The 18442-nt window shown below is 38.5% G+C and overlaps 3 protein-coding genes across 3 annotated transcripts; all 3 read right to left on the bottom strand.

Moving 5' to 3' along the window:
• Positions 1-360: 360 nt before the first annotated feature.
• LOC116382992 (ferritin, heavy subunit) lies at positions 361-4034 on the bottom strand. The gene is made up of 5 exons (XM_031846488.1): positions 3738-4034; positions 2843-2948; positions 2002-2148; positions 1575-1700; positions 361-843 (listed from the first exon to the last, which is right to left on the bottom strand). The coding sequence occupies exons 2-5, from the start codon at positions 2942-2944 to the stop codon at positions 685-687; spliced, it is 534 nt and encodes a 177-aa protein (XP_031702348.1). The 5' UTR covers positions 2945-2948; positions 3738-4034; the 3' UTR covers positions 361-684.
• Positions 4035-7149: 3115 nt separating this feature from the next.
• On the bottom strand, positions 7150-9417 carry rplp2b (ribosomal protein, large P2 b). Its single transcript, XM_031846522.1, has 5 exons — positions 9351-9417; positions 8248-8371; positions 8089-8137; positions 7695-7787; positions 7150-7266 (listed from the first exon to the last, which is right to left on the bottom strand). Exons 2-5 carry the CDS (start codon positions 8368-8370, stop codon positions 7187-7189), a joined length of 345 nt encoding a protein of 114 aa, XP_031702382.1. The 5' UTR covers position 8371; positions 9351-9417; the 3' UTR covers positions 7150-7186.
• Positions 9418-10528: 1111 nt separating this feature from the next.
• lin7c (lin-7 homolog C (C. elegans)) lies at positions 10529-17952 on the bottom strand. The gene is made up of 5 exons (XM_031846871.1): positions 17730-17952; positions 16285-16403; positions 16022-16093; positions 15672-15881; positions 10529-14426 (listed from the first exon to the last, which is right to left on the bottom strand). Exons 1-5 carry the CDS (start codon positions 17764-17766, stop codon positions 14259-14261), a joined length of 606 nt encoding a protein of 201 aa, XP_031702731.1. The 5' UTR covers positions 17767-17952; the 3' UTR covers positions 10529-14258.
• Between the last annotated feature and the right edge of the window lie 490 nt (positions 17953-18442).

Here is an 18442-nt window from a genome sequence, read left to right as displayed (position 1 = left end):
GTGTATATTTTCTAGACACCACAAGCTCTGAGGAAAACAGTAGTTATGTTCCTCATTTAAGTAAACATGGTGATTATTTTCTTAACTACCAGTCTGTGGAGTCTCCAACTACCAAAACATTTACAGTAGCTGTCCATAAGTTTAAATGCAATGCAAATAGCCAGATCTTTAAAAACCTGTCATTTGCAACAAAAACACAACCTACACTAGAAGCTCACTGCCTAGTTCTGTTTTCTCAGGTAATGGTATTTTTACCCCTTTGTCAGTGGACCAGGTTTTTTATTTATTTATTTTTTTTTTTTTAGATACAGAGTTCAATTCTGGTTTTAACATTGAGACATCAAAAAAAAAAAAGAGACATCAGAATCCAGAGGGTTCGTTTTATTTGGTTTCATTAACAACTCCTGGCGTAAAACACAGCAAACACATAGTAATGACGTAGGCAAAGCTGACAGCAGAGAGAGAAGTAAAAGATACAAGAGTGGGCTTTGGATGTAATAGCTCACAGCTCAGGGATTAGTGAAGTAACTAATGTGGAGTAAACGGCAATAACAATGCGAGTAATATAAGAGGTTTGAATTACTTGCCAGTACCATGCAGATGACTTCATATTTGAAGAACGATTGAAAGCAAGATACAAATACACATATGTAGAAAGCCTTCGTCTATGTGATTTGGATGGATTTAGCTGCTTTCTTTTCCCAGGGTGTGTTTGTCAAACAGGTACTCGGCCAAGCCGTTCTGAGGAGCTCCCATGCGGCGCAGATTGGTCACCCAGTCTCCCAGCTCCTTGATGGACTTCACCTGCTCGTCCAGGTAGTGCGTCTCGATGAAATCACACAGCTGAACAAAAGAGTGAAACCAAATTAGGGCTGAATCACAGACACTTGCTGAATTGAACTGAAAGAACTCCCAATATGGCAAAATTGTCTGTTTTTTGTATTCATTTACCTGCTGAAATATTTTTAAATTAACACGAGCAAAGGTTACACATGAGTTGAATTGAGACTATTGTGACGATTCTATTCTGATGGTACAATCAAATAGTGTTTTGCATCCATTTAGTGAGTTATAGGTCTGTTAAATCCACTAGACTTGAAAAGAACTTGGCCTGAATATTGATTAAAATATATGTATTTTTTTTTTTTATTTTTATTTTTAAAAAGGGTCCAAGTCTGCTGAATAGTACATTTGCTTTAAAACACCCGAGCTGCAGTGTGTGAATACCACAGGCCACATTAAAGTCTGACAGATGTTTTTTCATATCTTGCAAAGAATAAAACTGAAACTTGTAGAATTTGCAGCTCAACAAATCTCTACATTTCTAAATTGCAGGTGCACAAGCGATGTGTATGTCTGAAGTGCTTTGATCTATTTTGTATTCTGAAACAGGCCAATACTTATATGTATGCAAAAAGTAACTGGATCAGTACGTGGATTGGCTAATCCACTTAATATGCTAGATAGTTATTTTAAATTTTTATAGTTTGAGATTGGTGTTCTCTAGAACCTAAATGTTGACACGTGGAAAAAATGTTTTTAAAGGTGCTTTGCAACCACGAATCAATACTCACATGTGGGTCATTGTGATCAGCGCAGAGCTTGTGCAAGTCCAGCAGTGACTGGTTCACGCTCTTCTCCAGCTGCAGGGCACATTCAAGGGCCTCAATTCCACTGCCCCACTCATCCCTCTCTGGCTTCTACAATACACAGCGAGACACTTATTAATGAGAGGTGGAATGCCAACGACCCGACCCAGCCAACAAGCCGTCTGATTATTTCAGAGTGGGTTCTGCAGTTTAACGTTCGACGGGTTGTGTTTTTTGTGTCGTGAGAGATAAGCAGCGCAGCACTCTCACACCCTTTCTATCTTTTTGGCCTTATGTTGCCCTCCCAACATGCGCTACACGATAGCCCAGAACAGGACTTTCACACCCAGTGCTTACGTTAAAGCGGATTAATTGTCACAAAAAACACATTAAATCAAATATGAGCTTGTACCTTGACATCTTGCAGGAAGATCCTCCCTCCCCTCTGGTTCTGTAGTTTCATCAGCTTCTCAGCATGCTCGCGCTCCTCATGCGACTGATCACGGAAGAACTTGGCAAAGTTGTGCAATGCCTGATCATCCCGGTCAAAGTAGTATCCCTGTGAGGAGAAAAGAGTGGAATGTCTGCGTTTTTAAAAAAAATAGACATTTCCTTCAGGTGAAACCAAAAAAAAAAAAATAAATAAATAAAAAAGAAAGTCCTGAAATGTGGCTGAAACGTAAACACAGAAATGCCTAGCTGCCAAAATAATTACACAGCTAAAACTAGCTGTGCATGCTGAATTTAATATGCTAAAATTATGCTTTAAATGAAAATAATATTCCAACCCTACATTACGATAGGTGTGGGATCGATAGGTGAAAGCTGTGCATTAAGTGAAGCACTTTTTTTAAGGCTAGGCAATGCCCTCCATGCCCGGTCTCTGTAAATAATCTCTGAAATGAACTTCAACCTTTGTTTTGTTTCTCAGCCAGACGTCCATTTCACCTCTCCATTTCACGTGACATGAAACAGACCCACCTAGACGCTCAGGTACGCGGTTGACGAGTCACTTTAATTAACACAGCTGCTCTGATGGTGGCTTTTATACATCATGCCAGAATGCAGTCTGGTTAAAAGAATTAGAATCACTTCTCCATAATAACGGACACTTTTTATAACTGGTATACACAGTTCCTCTTATGCTTAGTATAAAGCGTCATCAGCTGCTCCACTCTGGGGTTTCCACTCTTCTTTGTTCCCTCAGCCGAGTTTCATTATTGCCTGAACACTTCTCTTAATTGGACTCTCACCATAGACAGGTAGACGTAGGAGGCATACAGCTCCAGGTTGATCTGCCTGTTGATTGCAGCCTCGCAGTCCTGGTGGAAGTTCTGTCTCACCTGGGAACTCATGGTTCTGAAACACAGCCAACAAAACCCTTACTAGACAAACAGACTCAGAATGATACAACTCATAAGCATGTGTAACAACAGACACGTTTGATAGGTCCGTGTGGTATATGTCACAATTAAAGATTAAACGATGAAGTGTGTTTTCAGTAAATTAATGAGCATTTTGACAATCTGTCTTTCACAATGAAAATTAGTTTTTAACTTGGGTAAAAATCTCACTCGCTAGGTGCACTGCTATACATTTACTTTAAATACAAAAACTGTAGAACAATGTCTACAAATATCTGTTGTGAAGAACAAAAAAAAAAAAATAAATAAATAAATAAATAAATGCCAATCGATGGGCCCAACCTTTATCAGAGGTATCATTTTCAGAGCGCTCACCACACCTAATCATTACCTCATCACGAGGTTTGTTTGACGCAGGCTCATTTTATGCAAGAGGAAATCTAGTCACAGAAATAAAACTCAATTGTCGGAATATCATATTAACTTGGCTGTTGGTTTCTTTAAACAGCTATAATGTTGCAGAACGTCACAAACATCGCGTGGACACACGACTGTTTAACTGTTCGGTTGGTCATTGTGTCCAATGTTGTGGTGCGCCATGCCTCGCGCTGAGGACAATAACGCTACAGAGGGAGGAGGACTGCGCCAAGGCCTCACTGGAGATAAACAACCAGTACTACCGTTACTCCGCTGAACCCACATTCACGGAGACGTCGGTGTGGGTCCGTCAGCGACAGGAAAATATACACACGAGAAGACACAATGCATAGAGATGAATTCTTACCAATTTCGAAGTGGCGGGTCTTCTTGTGAGGAGGTCGAACAACTGTCCCGAGTGTCTGGCGTTGTCGTTGGCTAAACAAACAGTTAGCTATAGCTAGCAAGCTAAACGTGTTCAGGATATCTTTAGCTGTTGTTGTTTCAAGGTCAAATTAATTTCAGTCGATTGTTATCAATTATGGTTTGAGAGATCAAAGCTATTATTTGCGTCTGAAGACAGTTGAAAGGTTGCCGTTCAAGCACTGTTGAAGCAGGTAACCTTCACTGTCCGCTGGCGACGACCGACTGATAAGCAGATGAAGTGGACCGTGATGTAACCGCCCGGGAGAGGGAGGGGCCACGGAGGCTGTACCGCGAGCTGCCCCGCCCTTCGTGTATTTTATACCTTGTACTAAAGTTCAGAGAATTTTTTTCAGTGGTGGCAAAGTATATTTACTGAAGTACAATATTGTGGTACTTGAATATTTCCTACTGTATACATCTACTTCACCAGTCTTGGTGGAAAGTACTCAAGTACAATTTAAACTTTATTTGAGTAATTCCATTTTCTGCTACTTTAAACTTCTACTCAAATACAGAGGGAAATATTGTACTTTTTACTCCACTTCATGGCTTTTAATGTTTTAGTTATAGTTACTTTGCAGATTAAGATTATGAATACAAAATAAGCAATTAGAAAAGCTTCACTTTACTCATAAGGCAGCAATCCATTAGTATAATATGAATTGTTATAAAATGAGCCATTCAGCAAGTACTTTTGATACTTTTGTACTGGTGATACGTTAGGTATATTTTGATAGTAATACTTAATACTACTTACTGTCATTTTACTTGTACTTTTACTTGTAGAGTATACAGTATTAATGAGTATTTATTCACAGTGTTTTTGCTACTTTAACTTAAGTAAAATTCTGGGTACTTCTTCCGACATTATTATATTCCTCTAGGAAGATATTTTGACTCAACTAGGTTTATCTGACAGTTAAAGTTATATTACTTGCTGATTAATATTATTTATTGAAAACATCTGATTGGTGAATGACATATAATACATTATAGATTTAATATCCAACAGATGAATCAGGTGGAATAGGCCAGCCGTGACCAGCTATAACATTGACATGCTGCTTACATTCCAATGTACCTGTACGAGCCATTAGTTAGGTCTGGGTATTATATCAGTTTATATTGGGAGCCTATCTCGGGTTGACCACGGGTGGCAGTGTGTATTAGTGTGGCAGGTAATTGATATATGGGGCACAGGTGCAACAGGCAGGTAATGAGGCATGGGTGACGGGGAGATCACACGGTTTTTTACCGCAAACAAGACACACAAGAGAGGAGACCAGGAAGATAAGTAAGATATCATATTATGTCATCATCTGTTAACCAATTATTCTAATTAAACAGGAACCTCACCCAAAAGTGAAAAGCCTGGAATCTTTATGTCAAAACGAGTAAGAAAACACAATCTTCTCCCGCACCCAGCCGAGTGGCTATGTTGCTGGAATCAGTCACTACAGTACCAATACAAATAATATGACACTCTAAAAGAAGCCTTTCAGCACAAGGACCACTTCTAGAAGCATTCGAGCGTAACAAAGGGATCAAGTTTATTTGTATAGACCAAAATCACGAGTTTATATCAGAGCAGATGACTAACAATATCCACAGCATACAACATCCTCTATCCTCAGACCTCCAACATAAAAAACACACATAGCTACCATGCTGACTCAGCTTTGAACATGACATGACTCAGCTCATTGGAAAACTCCAAAAGTTGGAGATTAAGTAAGCCGTATAGTCACACACATGACTAATTGGCTTATTGGGACATACTGTGTAAGTTACCATATTCAAAGTTCATCGTGTGGTTTAAACTTGTTCCAGCTTTCACAAGGCTAGATTACCAAGTGGGCAACTGTCACTGGGCACCAAAACCCCAGGTTCACAGGCCCACCGTGTGGCAGTTGGTTTGTGGTACTCTTTTTGGGAAATGTCCATAAACTAAAGCACCATATCACAGACTGGGTCCTGCTTTATTACCTGATTTTAAGCCCTGTTTTGAAAACGGGTCCTGTTGTACATATTCCCAAATTAAATTCTGTCAGGTTCATAGGGCGGGACTTTGGCTCAATGCTGTACTCAGAGATCCCCATATGTCTTAACAGTTTACATTGGAATGAGTGTGTGTGGGTTTAGTAAGAGGTCGAGGTCACAAAGTAAAGTTAGCTTAAAAACATAAAGTGATGCACAATGTTCTGTATTTGACTATATATACACTATGAACAACACAGTAAGAGTTGTTTCTTGCCTTGAACAGGATGCAGTACCTTTTGTCAGCTAAGTCTTACATCACCCCCAAGATCCATCTATCAAATATTGTACATTTAGAGCCTGCCAGCGTAGGAGAAAGGATTTGTAGGCATTGTGTTTTCACTGCCGGTGAGTACTGTTCAAACAAAAAATCAACTGTACCCATAGCTTTGTTGGCTGTAAGAGTTTACATTTAAGTGTGATTTTAGTAACTCTGTCATTGTCTACTGTATTGAAATGGTTTTGTGAGACACCGTGGGATAATAAGAGGAGGCAGTGCTTATCAAGAATTCACACTATTGAAATAATGATTTATTTGTTTTGATGCTGTCGTAAATAGACATCCATGATGTTGACCTTTGAACCACATCAATTGGAAGCACTTGGTTTGACCCGAGTAAAACTTTAAAGTCAAGGTTTTCTCTTCTCTTTATCAGTTCACTGAACACTAGAAACCTGATTTCACTGATTAGATTGATCGCTGTTTTGTAGTACATCATTTTTCTTTTGATTCTTATGAATGCATTTTGTAATTGGCAACCTGTAAGACTACATATGTTTTTGTAAACAGTGAACCTTCAATTATACTTCAGAGCCAGTTTGCTTTAAATACATTTGGCGACCCGTCACCTGAACCCACAGCGTAGAAATGACTACGGACCAGCAGGTCACCTGCACGTGTTGTCTGATTGTTTAACCACAGCAGTAAGTAGTGCAAGTATAAGCATAGTGAAGGGATCAACATAGACCTCATGGATAATTCAAAAATGTTTTAAACACTGCATGAAATAGAGGGCCATGTTGCATTTACTTACATGTGGCATCTGCTGATCTGTAGGCTCCATTACATAATTCATGAGTCAATAACAAGCTAGGTAGTTACTCTGGTGTGCTGAATGTGCATAATCTAGTCAAATTAAGTTCTGACTTTCACACATTTAAAAACCTTGAGTTAGAGGTGGCTGTTTTATTATCTTTTAGAGGAGGCAGCACACATTGTACCTCAACAGCGACACACCTTTTCATACCGTACTTAATACCAGGATCACTTGATTCACTATGTCATTCTGCAGTGAAAAGAAATTCAAATAGTTTGGTGTTTTTTTAATAAATTTTATTATTTTTTGAAAAAGTTTAGTCGAACAGGCCGAATCCCATGTCGTCATCGGACCCCTCAGACTCCTCCTTCTCTTCCTTCTTCTCCTCCTCAGCAGCTGCAAAACAAAAAGCACTTCATATTATTTCCTGCTATAGTCACCATAACATATTTAAACAGCTACGCTCATGAGATCACTGTTAATTCAAGCAATCATTAACATCTATGTCATTACATGACAAATTGTGTGAAGTCACATCCTTTTCTATCAAATATGGAAAGTATAACAAGTTTATCCAAAAGGACCCTGCTTAAAAGCCAATAATGTCCCATGAATTTAAATTGTTTTGACAGATTACCAAGGTGACTTGTACCCACCAGGTACATTCTGACCATTTGTAAAATTTGACTTGAGGAAAAACTATTGATGCCTAACTGATTTGGCTGCATGTAATCATGTTAATTAACATACGAGGTGTAGACAAAGGCACCGTGTGCCAAGCGTCGTTGGCGGTGACAAACAAGGTGCTAAGCTGCAAAGCTCACCTGCAGGGGCAGCAGCTCCACCTGAGCCAGCAGCCGCAGAGGTGGCAACGGCTACAGCACCACCTGCTGGCACGCTGGCCAGTTTACCGTAACCTGAGGAGACACAAGTTGGTAGACATAAGATCAGGTGATCACATTGACACTCTGCAGCCAGACACAGGACAGGTCAGTTATCAGTATGTTATCACTAGATATAATCAGGCAATTTGTTCGTAATACTCTGACATAGTTTGTTTAATCTTAGCTAATTGAAATTAACATGTTGGCTCCGCCTGCTATTAAATACAAAATTTTGATTCAAAGAGTTATGAGTAATGACATTAAGAAAACAGTTGATTTCAAACTAAAATCTAAATTAATTGCTACAGACACAAATGCACTGACAAACACTCACCTGTGGCGATCACCTCCTCCACATTCTTGCCCTTGAGCTCAGAAATGACCTGTTGAGAGATATCAAATGTGTGAATATCACAAAGGCAATGACTAGTTGCTGGTACAAGAACTGCTGCCATAACACCAGACACACAGTTGAGTGCAGGACGCTCTGTACCTTGTCCAGGCGGGCGTCATCGGCCTCAATGCCAACACTTTCTAGGATGTTCTTGATATCCTTGGCTGCAGGGCTGCCATTGCCACTCAGGGCAGAGAGAAGGTAAGCAGCAACGTAACGCATCCTGCAGAAAACAACCAGGTAGGTTCAAACAGGGAGCAGATGTGCTTATGGACATCACTGACCAGAAACAATAAAATGTGTACACATTTAGCTACTTTTCAACATAAGAAAAAAATAATTTACGTTAAAGTAACCAAATCATACATTTATTAAATTCGTACATATTTAGACTTCTTAAATCAACACATTGACGATCAACATTAAAACCATGAATGTAACGTGTACAAAATGAAGTACTTAGAGGCACCTCTATTATAAAACCAGACCAGGCATCTTTTGTTATAAACTGCAAACCTTTCTGATCTAACCCTCTACTTAGCACGTGACAGTAATACTGCCAAGCAGCATAATCTTCAAATGTGAGTTTTTTATTCTTTATAGCTAACGTTAGACGTTACATCGTATATCATTTTAAACCCGCCAGATTGTAACGACAAAACGCTGGAGTTGAAGACATCTTTATGTTTCAAAACACCGCGTTACTGGGTTTCTGGTCATGTATAAAATATATGTATATATATAACCGGGTATCAAATAAGAGCATCTATTGAGACTAGACTTGTTACTGGGTTTCTGGTCATGTATAAAATATATGTATATATATAACCGGGTATCAAATAAGAGCATCTATTGAGACTAGACTTCATGGTGTGAACTCCATTTTATTAACTATGAAGCATAAACTATCTGCAGTGAAAAATGTTAGATTTTCTCAGACAAATGTTAGTTTGAAACGTGTTAAAGAAATACCAGTTTTTACACCCATGTGGCGGCGTGTTCTTCAGTCCCGGTAACATTAGCTAACGGTAGCTAACCTAGCCGCCAAAGACGTTGCGGTGTTGGAAATGAGATAATATCGCTAAAATGTCGCTCTTTCATACTTTCCAGCTACTGGAGGTGATGGTGTACTTATTTATATCAATAACATGCGTGTTCTCCCCGTGATAAATACATTTATTATATCTTTAAAACACACTCACTTGAGCTAGACGGTGAACGCGTGTACACTTCGAGGTTAGCACGGATAGAAAGGAAGTTACGTCACGCGACGAAGGCGAAAGAAACCTCTTCTTCTTCTTCGTGTTTAATAAAAGTCCGAAAACAGGTACACCGCCACCTGCTGTTCCAGAGAGTGTAGTGCACACTGTGCTAGTTTCTAGGGCTGAGTGTTTATTATCAACATACACGTAGAGAATGCTGATATCTTATAGTGCAGTCATGAAGCGTTATTGTAAACCTCTACACAACCCAACAATGGTTTCATACATTAGATGTAGAACAGTATCTCAAAAAACAAAAAAATACAGAAAACCACCACAGCTCTATTTCTATTAATAAAACACCTAAATAGAAAAAAGCAGTGAAATGCAACAGATATTAATCTGAATGTTGCATTTAAAATTAATTTGTATTCATGTCTATTTATTTGAAATCATTATGGGACATTTTTGTATTGTTATATATCTATGTTCCATGTACTTCCATTAAATTATACTTGATACAATAAAGACGAGAGGTAAAAAAAAAAAGCATTATTGAAAGGTTCCAATCACTGTCCAAGAAACCAATAACATGGGTACACATCATTCAAGCTGCTGTCAGGGGGTATTTACTGATGTATTTTACATCGTAGAGCAACATTTTTAAATCTCTTGAGCTTATGTTAACCACAGACCTTATTTTAGGCATCTAATCAAAAAACGGTAAAAGAAAAACATTGACAAGGGAACCGGAAGTGCAAAAATGTGGACTCATGCCCGGGTTGTAGAACCACCGTTCTACTCCTCCCAACAGTATTTGACAGCTAAAATGTAACATTTCACTCTACATCAGAAAGAGCTCTTACTGTGCGACTGTTCATGCTCTTGATGCAGATTTTCCATAAAACATCCAACACTTACAGTATGTGTGAGACTTGAAGAGTGTAGACTTTTTTGCAGCCTGTAATTGCGTCTTCTACAAGTATTACATGTTTGGAACATAACCTGTAATAAACGATAAGAGACATGCCCATAAACATCTTGTTTTGATTATGAAGGGATGGGATCACAAGTGTCCTCTCTGCGCTTTGACTGCCTTTGGTGGTTGTTTCCACTGTTATTGAGCCTAAAATTAAAAATAAATATAGTGTAAAAGATGTTCAAAAAACCACCAGAAGTCAAATATTTAAGCAGTTTATTTAGTCTTTAGTCCAACTGTTATTTTATTCTACATCACAACATTGTACATTCCACATCAATGTAACACAGTAAACTGGGTAAGAAACCAGAACACAGAATAACACAACATAGCCTACAGGTAATACTCCTAAACAAGCACAGACTCAATTATTTCAAAACATTATCAAAGTTTTCACAAATGTTGCAAGTTTGGTCTTGGTACTAGAAAGAAAAGACAAATCAGTTCAGACCTCAGAAAAGAGGGGCTGATGTAGGACAGTTCATCTCCAACGTTCACACCGTCAGGAGACCTCGGTCCAACAGCAGCGCTGCTTTAAGAGACACTTTGCTGACATGGCCCTGGTACACTGTAGTCAAAATGGAAGTACCCATTATTCCTGGTATTTGTTTTTTAGGAAAATCACTTATAAAACTTGAGAAAAATATCAAAAGAAAGCTATTATAAAAAATACTCTATTGACCATTCCAATATATAGACAAGGGAAACTGGTAGAAACTTGAAAGGTACTTCACAAACGTTTGCAACCAAGTTAGACAATGGTCAGTGACATTCAGTGGTGAGTGTGACTGTGCAGTATCAATACCAAGTCTCATTACATGTTTTCCTGATTTACTATTCATGTGTGTAAGCAGTGGATCTAGCTAGCTAGTGTTGAATAAAACAATCAATACATTATATTAAGACATTTCGAACTTCTATGTACACTCAGACTCTCTGCCTTGAAACTAAAGTATGCTCACAGTAGCCTATGGAATGGTCTATTGCTAACCACACGTTCACATCCCGACCATCGTTAATTAGACAGCGAGGCTAATGTCAAATGGAGACTTTCACTGCAACTACTTTGATGATCAATGTGAGAAAGTTAAACATTGTAAATGTCTCATAAGATAATTTAACTCCAATGTGTCTGAGTGCAGCGTTCCCAAACGGAGACATTTGTCCACACAGCCTTAAATCAGTGATGTCCAATAACATTCTGCAGTAAAATGACAACTATTTTGCACCATTACAGGATATTTCCAAAGTTTGTTAAATGACTTTGCATAGATAATTGATTTTGCATCCATTTTTTGCAGCGCGTTTGATTTATTTTATTGTTCCAAAATTTGGCATTTTTCTTCAAGGAGCAATGGATTACAGGGAGCACACCCACTACAATATAACGGGCTATGTGATCTGTGTGTATCATCACTTTTGTCTTGCAATATTAAAGTAATGTACAATCTGGCAAAGATGCCTCCCACTAACTCCAGTGAAGATAAAACCTGACATTTAACAATGGACATTATGTAGCGACTGTAACAAACAAAAGAAAAAAAAAAGTGATTTGTTTGCTCTGAAGTTAACTTCAGCAAACAGCCATTTTAGTTCCAACTATTATAATTATTATTTAGTTCCCTTACTGTATGTTAATAGATGGTGGATAACTTAACACTCAGCTACACAGGCAATCGGTGAACTGCTGAACTATCTAATCAGCACAATAATGTCATGTCGGTCACGACTTAACTGGAAACCCATTTAACACTAAACTGCATTAAAAAGGAATTAATTTCTGAGGAATGGTTCAAAGAGACTGAGGCTACACTGAAGGCAACATGTTCCTGCTTCCATACATTGCATGCGTTTCTGTTACTTTATCCACCATCCATCCAACCCTACTTCAGTGACACACATCAAATATATCTTCACTACCTTCCTGTCTCAATGATGTGATGCGTTGATCCTGAGACGCACATATTTTGTTGTTCCTCTAACAGCCATTTATACTGAAGCTTATTAGTTTGACCCTCGCTGGGAAAGCAAGAAAAGTCTCATTTTTGTTTGAATAATAAAATGCTTAAAAGAAAACCATGACTTGCAGACTTGTTTGATTGACATGTTGCATGTAGACATAAGTGTAGGATTTGAGCTTCTCCATGAGGAAAGGTTTTTTAAAAGCATTAATATTCCACTTCATAATAAGGAACATCCATATTACAGCTAAACATGCACTCAGCAAACACTTTAAAACTATAAAAGTATGGGAGGACGGTCTACATATTCAGCATGTTGGGGGACATTCACACCGTTTTGACATTAGCCTGCTTAAACCTGCCTGTCAGGAAGTTGAATGTTTGGCAGTATTCAGTAACAAAATGTCATATCATTCTCATTGTTAGAATATTGTGCAGTTTGTATATTACATACAAAGTACATAGGTGCCATTAAAGTGTTGGCTTTAATGGAGCAAAGACAACGGCTAGTGATGATAAAAGAATAACGACAAAAAGATACGTAAATAAGTCTGCAGTGACATGCAGGTCAGAAACAGTTTTAACGTATTAATAAGTTATTAAAAGTATGGGTGTACTCCTGTTTTTAGTCTTATCCCAGCACCAGTTAAACATGTCAACAACTATCAGGATAAAAAGAAAATGTTCAAATGAAGTGAATGTTTCATTTAAGAAACACTTTTGTTCTGCAAGACGTTGTTAAACAAACTGACAGAAAAATAAAATATGCCAATGAAGCAGATTTACAGCATAATCCCTTAAACACGGTGTAAAGTCTGAATATGAAGAAGCCGTATATCATCAGCTCACATTAGGCATTACTGTGACCACAGAGATTGTTTGATATTCCAAAGACAGATGTTCAGTAACTGACTACTGTAGCTGGTAAAAAGAAGAACATGACATATAGTACATTCCTGATTTATGTCAAGACAAATTAAACAGAAGCTGAACAGCTTTTTATCTCATGTCATGCTGACAGCAAGTATTTGCTTATGAAGGTTTATTACTTTATTAAAAGTAGAAATGGGAGTCTGTGGCGGCAGCAATTTAGTTCAAAAGTTGCCGAGACCCCATTACATCACTTACAGTGCGTGCTGAGCTATTTATAGTGTGCTGTGACGTTAGAAATCTATAAATGTATGCCCAGAGAAAAATAGATAATCCATCATTTTTGTTTTGAAGTGTCCTTTCAGTGGTTTCCCTTATTATCCAGCATACAGCTGTTTCTTTTTAACTAATTAAAACATTCATCAACTCCTCCAAAGCTTCCCTTCTCCGGACATTGCCCGTAGAGCGGCAATAAAAATAAAACGGCACCTTTTCCGAGTTTGCACAATTAAAGGGTTTCTACAAATGCCCCCATGTATTTATATAAATTTGAATCTTTGAAAATAACAGATGCAAAGGATTTAGTAATTCCTGCCACAAGCATTTAATTACCAGTACTTGACTTTAAACCATTAAAAGTAAAAACATAACGGTGAACACAGTACATAAGATAAACATGCTTGCCCTGAGGCACTTGGTAGTGGCTGTGATAAAAGAATTAAAAACACTACCTTTCCATTTAAAGGAATTGTGTAGTTGGTCTCAAAAGCATTCAGAGTTGCATTCAAATTGTCAATTCAAAAATAATGCACACGTGTGAGTGACCACTTATACTGACAATCATGATCATTATTACGTTTGTCTAGAGCTGTAGTGTCCAGTGTAACAATGGCAAATATTAAAAAATGCTGCAGAAAAGAGAAGAAGCACGATGTACAGTATATGTGAGTAGGAACTGAAACTAAAAACTTGAGTGTGTGTGTGTGTGTGAAGCATTTTTTGGGGCAGGGAGATAAAAAAAAAAAGAGAGACCAGAATACATGGCCAGAAGGCTAGAGGAGGAGAGACATGGGAGCTGGGCATCAACACAGATAAATCCTACTGGGGGTAGTTGTTCTGTTGCCGGCGCTTCGCCGACCTCATTTTCTCAAAGCGTGACTCCATCTCCTCGAGGACTTTGGGGGTGTACCTTACTACCAGCTTCACTGAGCTCTGAGCTGCTTTGAGGAGTTCCACAGCTTTCTCGTGGTGCTCACCTTCCACACTCTGGGGGAAAAACACAGAAACATGCTGTAAGATTTTAATCACAAAGAGGAATAACAACCGTTGTAAAGTCCACTGTTTGTGTAGCTTCATAATCCAAAAATCAATATACAGTGGGCAATTGTTAAGTAACACGTTATGTCGTAACCTATGGAAGAAACAATAACCTCAAAGCTTAATAGGAATTGGAGAGACTTTAAAACTATCATAAGGTTTGGCAGCCTGGTTCAACTTTCTCATATAAACATTTGTAATTTGGAAATTTTAATGGGAGAATAAACTGAGCAATCAACAAAATCTGTTTATGTTGTACAACAATCGGATGATTGTTATTGGCTGATCCCGGCATTTTAAACTAACTAAGCACATCTGCAGAGTGCTGCCGTGTGGAGTTTTTTTTAAACAAATAACTGTATGTTTAAATTCTAAACAAAACACATTGCTTGTATTATTGAAGCCTATAAAACATGTTGAATGCAATTCCCTTCCTCATAAACCATTCTTAGAGGCAGCAATTCTCAGAAGGATTTGAAACCTTTATCGTTTACATTCATATTTGCTTTTCTAGCAGTCTAGCAGGCGCTATATTGGCCGTGATGCTTACAACCACCTAGTGGAATAGTGTAACACCAGGACTGAATATGCGTCACCTACATACACGGGGGGAATGTTTGAATATCCCCACTGACAAATAGAGGACCTACTGCTAAAAACATTGCTCCATAGCAACAATGAAAAAAACTCTAGATTTAGTTCTTCTGACATCTGCTTTGTGCAAAGGGACTGTTGACAATAACAACATCATCACCAACATGATAATAAAATTGCATCTCTGTTGCCTGATTTCTGGAGACACCTCAGTCCAACTTTGGTGGCAAGTACACTGAACACATGAGTTACAAGTTGAAGTTTAGCTGAGCTATAAGCTAAAGAAGCAGAGGTGAACTTTGGAGAGAGTCTAAGAACATAGGGTGTCCTTTGCTCTGAAGATTGTAAAGCCCTTTGAGGCAAATTTGTGATTTATGATATTATGAAGCTATAAAAATAAAAAATGACCCGACTTGAAACGTAGAAGTAAATCTACGAGGTATTAAATTGTTAAATCTGCCCTAATTGCTCAAGTGTTTAGTTTATCACCTGGTGAATAATGAAGCCCAGTTTACAAAAAGATCATCTGAAGTGTGTGTCATGCTAAAGCTTCACTTGTAACATCCTGGAGTAAGTCTCAATGCTGTGAAGTGAACGTACCACCCCATTGACAGAGAGAAGCTGGTCGCCTCTCTTCAGGCCTCCATGTCGGTCAGCGATGCCTCCTGGGATGATCCGCGAGATATAGATAGGTGAGTTTTGCTCCTTTCCACCCATTATATTGAAACCCAGGCCTTCTTCTGTTTTGGGCAGTTCCACGACACGTGGATGCGAGTGTCCCTCACTCGCTGCAAAAGCTGCCACAGTTGCCTACAAATGAACAAAGTGGTGTCATTCAACCATTGAAAATGCACTCGACACGCGATGTTAAGTGTTCAACGAGAGTAATTAAAAAAAACGAATGGTCTGAAAATAAAATGTGAAAAAGATGCTATTTGAGTTGGGTATACCTTAGCTGTGGCGTTGGCCCTGACCTCAGGGCTGCTGTTGATGTCCACCGTTTCATACACATGCTCATAAACCTGAAGAGACATTGTTGGACAATATTTTGTCACATCCCAGGAACAGCTGCCACATTTCCAAATGGTGAACACAAAGTCATCAAACCAAACCCTGTTTTTAAAACACATTCGTTTAACAGCAGACGAGAAAAGTGAACTAACGCCATGTCACAGTTAAGTGTTTTACAAATACTAAAGTCAACGGGTCTCACTTCTCTGACAGCGTTACAGAATTCACTCTGTAAGACCCTCTGCAGCGCCTGCAGTTTCCCGGGAGGCACTTCCCCCGTCCTTTGGAGCTTATCAAGCAGTTCGACAGCACGGTTAATATCTGTCAACAAGAACACACATACACCAGCGTCAGCGTTTCCATTGATATCTGCAAATTGAGACATTCACAATGACTGTTTTCGGTGTTAATGTCAGTACTAAATCTGTATCAATGTAAAGCTAAAAAGCAAGTAACTATGAATAAGCTTAGCAAATGCTTGTTGTTACCACTGAACCTGATTACTGATCACTTCTGTCAGTTAACATGACTTCAGTTAGTCTGAGATTGAATTTACCTCGACTTGCACTACAATTGTTGTGATGATAAAGACTTTGTCCCTGTGAGGAAGCTTGTCTTGCAGCACTGTTAATATACCATAAATAAAAAAATATTAAGAATACTAATAAACTGTTAAGAAACTACACATGTCAATAGAGCAACTTCCAATACAGAACACTCCAAAGCAAGATATAAAATAAGTTAATCCCTTATTAGACCCACAGCGAGGACATTAGCTAAATGATATACTATATTAGTAAATTTCAGAGATAATATATCATTAACTTCATGTTTCACAGATGAGTAATTGCCTCTACCACCACAGGGAGAAGGAGCAAACATTATCAGCTGCTCTGTCGAAATAAATATGAAATTACAATACGGACAAAAACAAGTGTGAGCCTTTTTCCTCCTCCTGTTTATGTTTTTATTATTCCGTTAATCTGTGCTAACAGCTACTGTAAGGTAGGCTGATTAAATCATTAGCTACAACTTCCTTCAGTATTTCAGTTTCACCAACAAGCGAAGAGATTGTTTCACATATTATTTTGACGTTTCTTATGTTCTTCTTTAGTCTAGGTTAACATTAACGTACATGTGTTGGGGCTAGTTTAAATAAAACACTGTATTAGCAGACACAGCATGAACTAATGTCAGCTTGTTATTAAAAGAAAGAGTGAGTCTGCTATGTAAATATGTTCTGCTCATGATTAAGCTTGTGCAAAAGAGTGCATGAAACCTCAATTATCATACGTTGAAGACGTTAACGAACCAGCTGGGTAAACTGATTACTGTATGTTGTCACCGGTATTAGCGAGTTAGCTAGTGCGCTAAGTAAAACCATGTAGCTGTAAAAGCTATCGTTACTCTCGCTCGGTGACTAGAACATTATATATATATATATATATATATATATATATATATATATATATATATTAGTCATAGTCAGAAACACTGGCTATCAGCAGGACACATTGGCCCACTAACGATACACAAGAAAGTGCCGATGATCACCAGCTCTGTGTGGCTAACGCTAAGCTATCTTAATGTCGCCATGGATCACAACAAATACTTCTAAGCTAACGCTAGCTAGCCAATTAACTTTACCTCTTTCCAACCGCACGGGCTCCCCAAGCGATGCCATTCTTGAAACTAGTGGCTATTTAATTTCAGGTAGTTTTTGCGTTAAACACTGGATATGGAAAACGAAATATGGTAATCCCCTGTGGGCTAACGTTACGTGCGTTTAACCGAGACGATACATCAGATTAGCCAAGTTAGCCGGCTAGGCTAGTTGCCAGTGTCATGATGCGTTCAAGTAATAATCGTAAAGTCTACAACTCATTACCCACCAAAGTCATGTTGTTTTCCCATAGTTATGGATGCTCCGATGCACCACTGAAGGCATCTTTCCAAACTAATGTGAATAGGTCAATATTTTATTTTCAAACAACCCAGACGTAGTTAAGTATTTATGTAATACCGTACATACATCACAATAAGGGCGCATGGCTTAATGTAGTGGATAATGGAAGTTATTTATATCCTTGAGGACCCGTCCTTCTTAATGCTCGAGTGCCTTGGTGCATATTTTATTTCTGGAGTTGATTCCCACTCTCAATGTTGGATATGTCACGGTGACTCTGGTTTAACTTGAAGTATAGGTATTGGGTTGTGTACGTTTTCTGTAATGCGCACATGGAATATGGACCTCGTGTTGTGTTTACACTATAGTTCTCCTCGCAGCATTCAGGAAAAAGGTGAAGAAAATTGCCCACTATGATCCCAGACCCATTTCACAATCACACAATCAACAGTAA

This window comes from Anarrhichthys ocellatus, unplaced genomic scaffold (assembly GCF_004355925.1).
Source record: "Anarrhichthys ocellatus isolate YVR2014 unplaced genomic scaffold, GSC_Weel_1.0 scaffold6, whole genome shotgun sequence".
Classification (NCBI taxonomy): domain Eukaryota; kingdom Metazoa; phylum Chordata; class Actinopteri; order Perciformes; family Anarhichadidae; genus Anarrhichthys; species Anarrhichthys ocellatus.
This window is presented reverse-complemented; position numbering and strand designations above follow the sequence as displayed.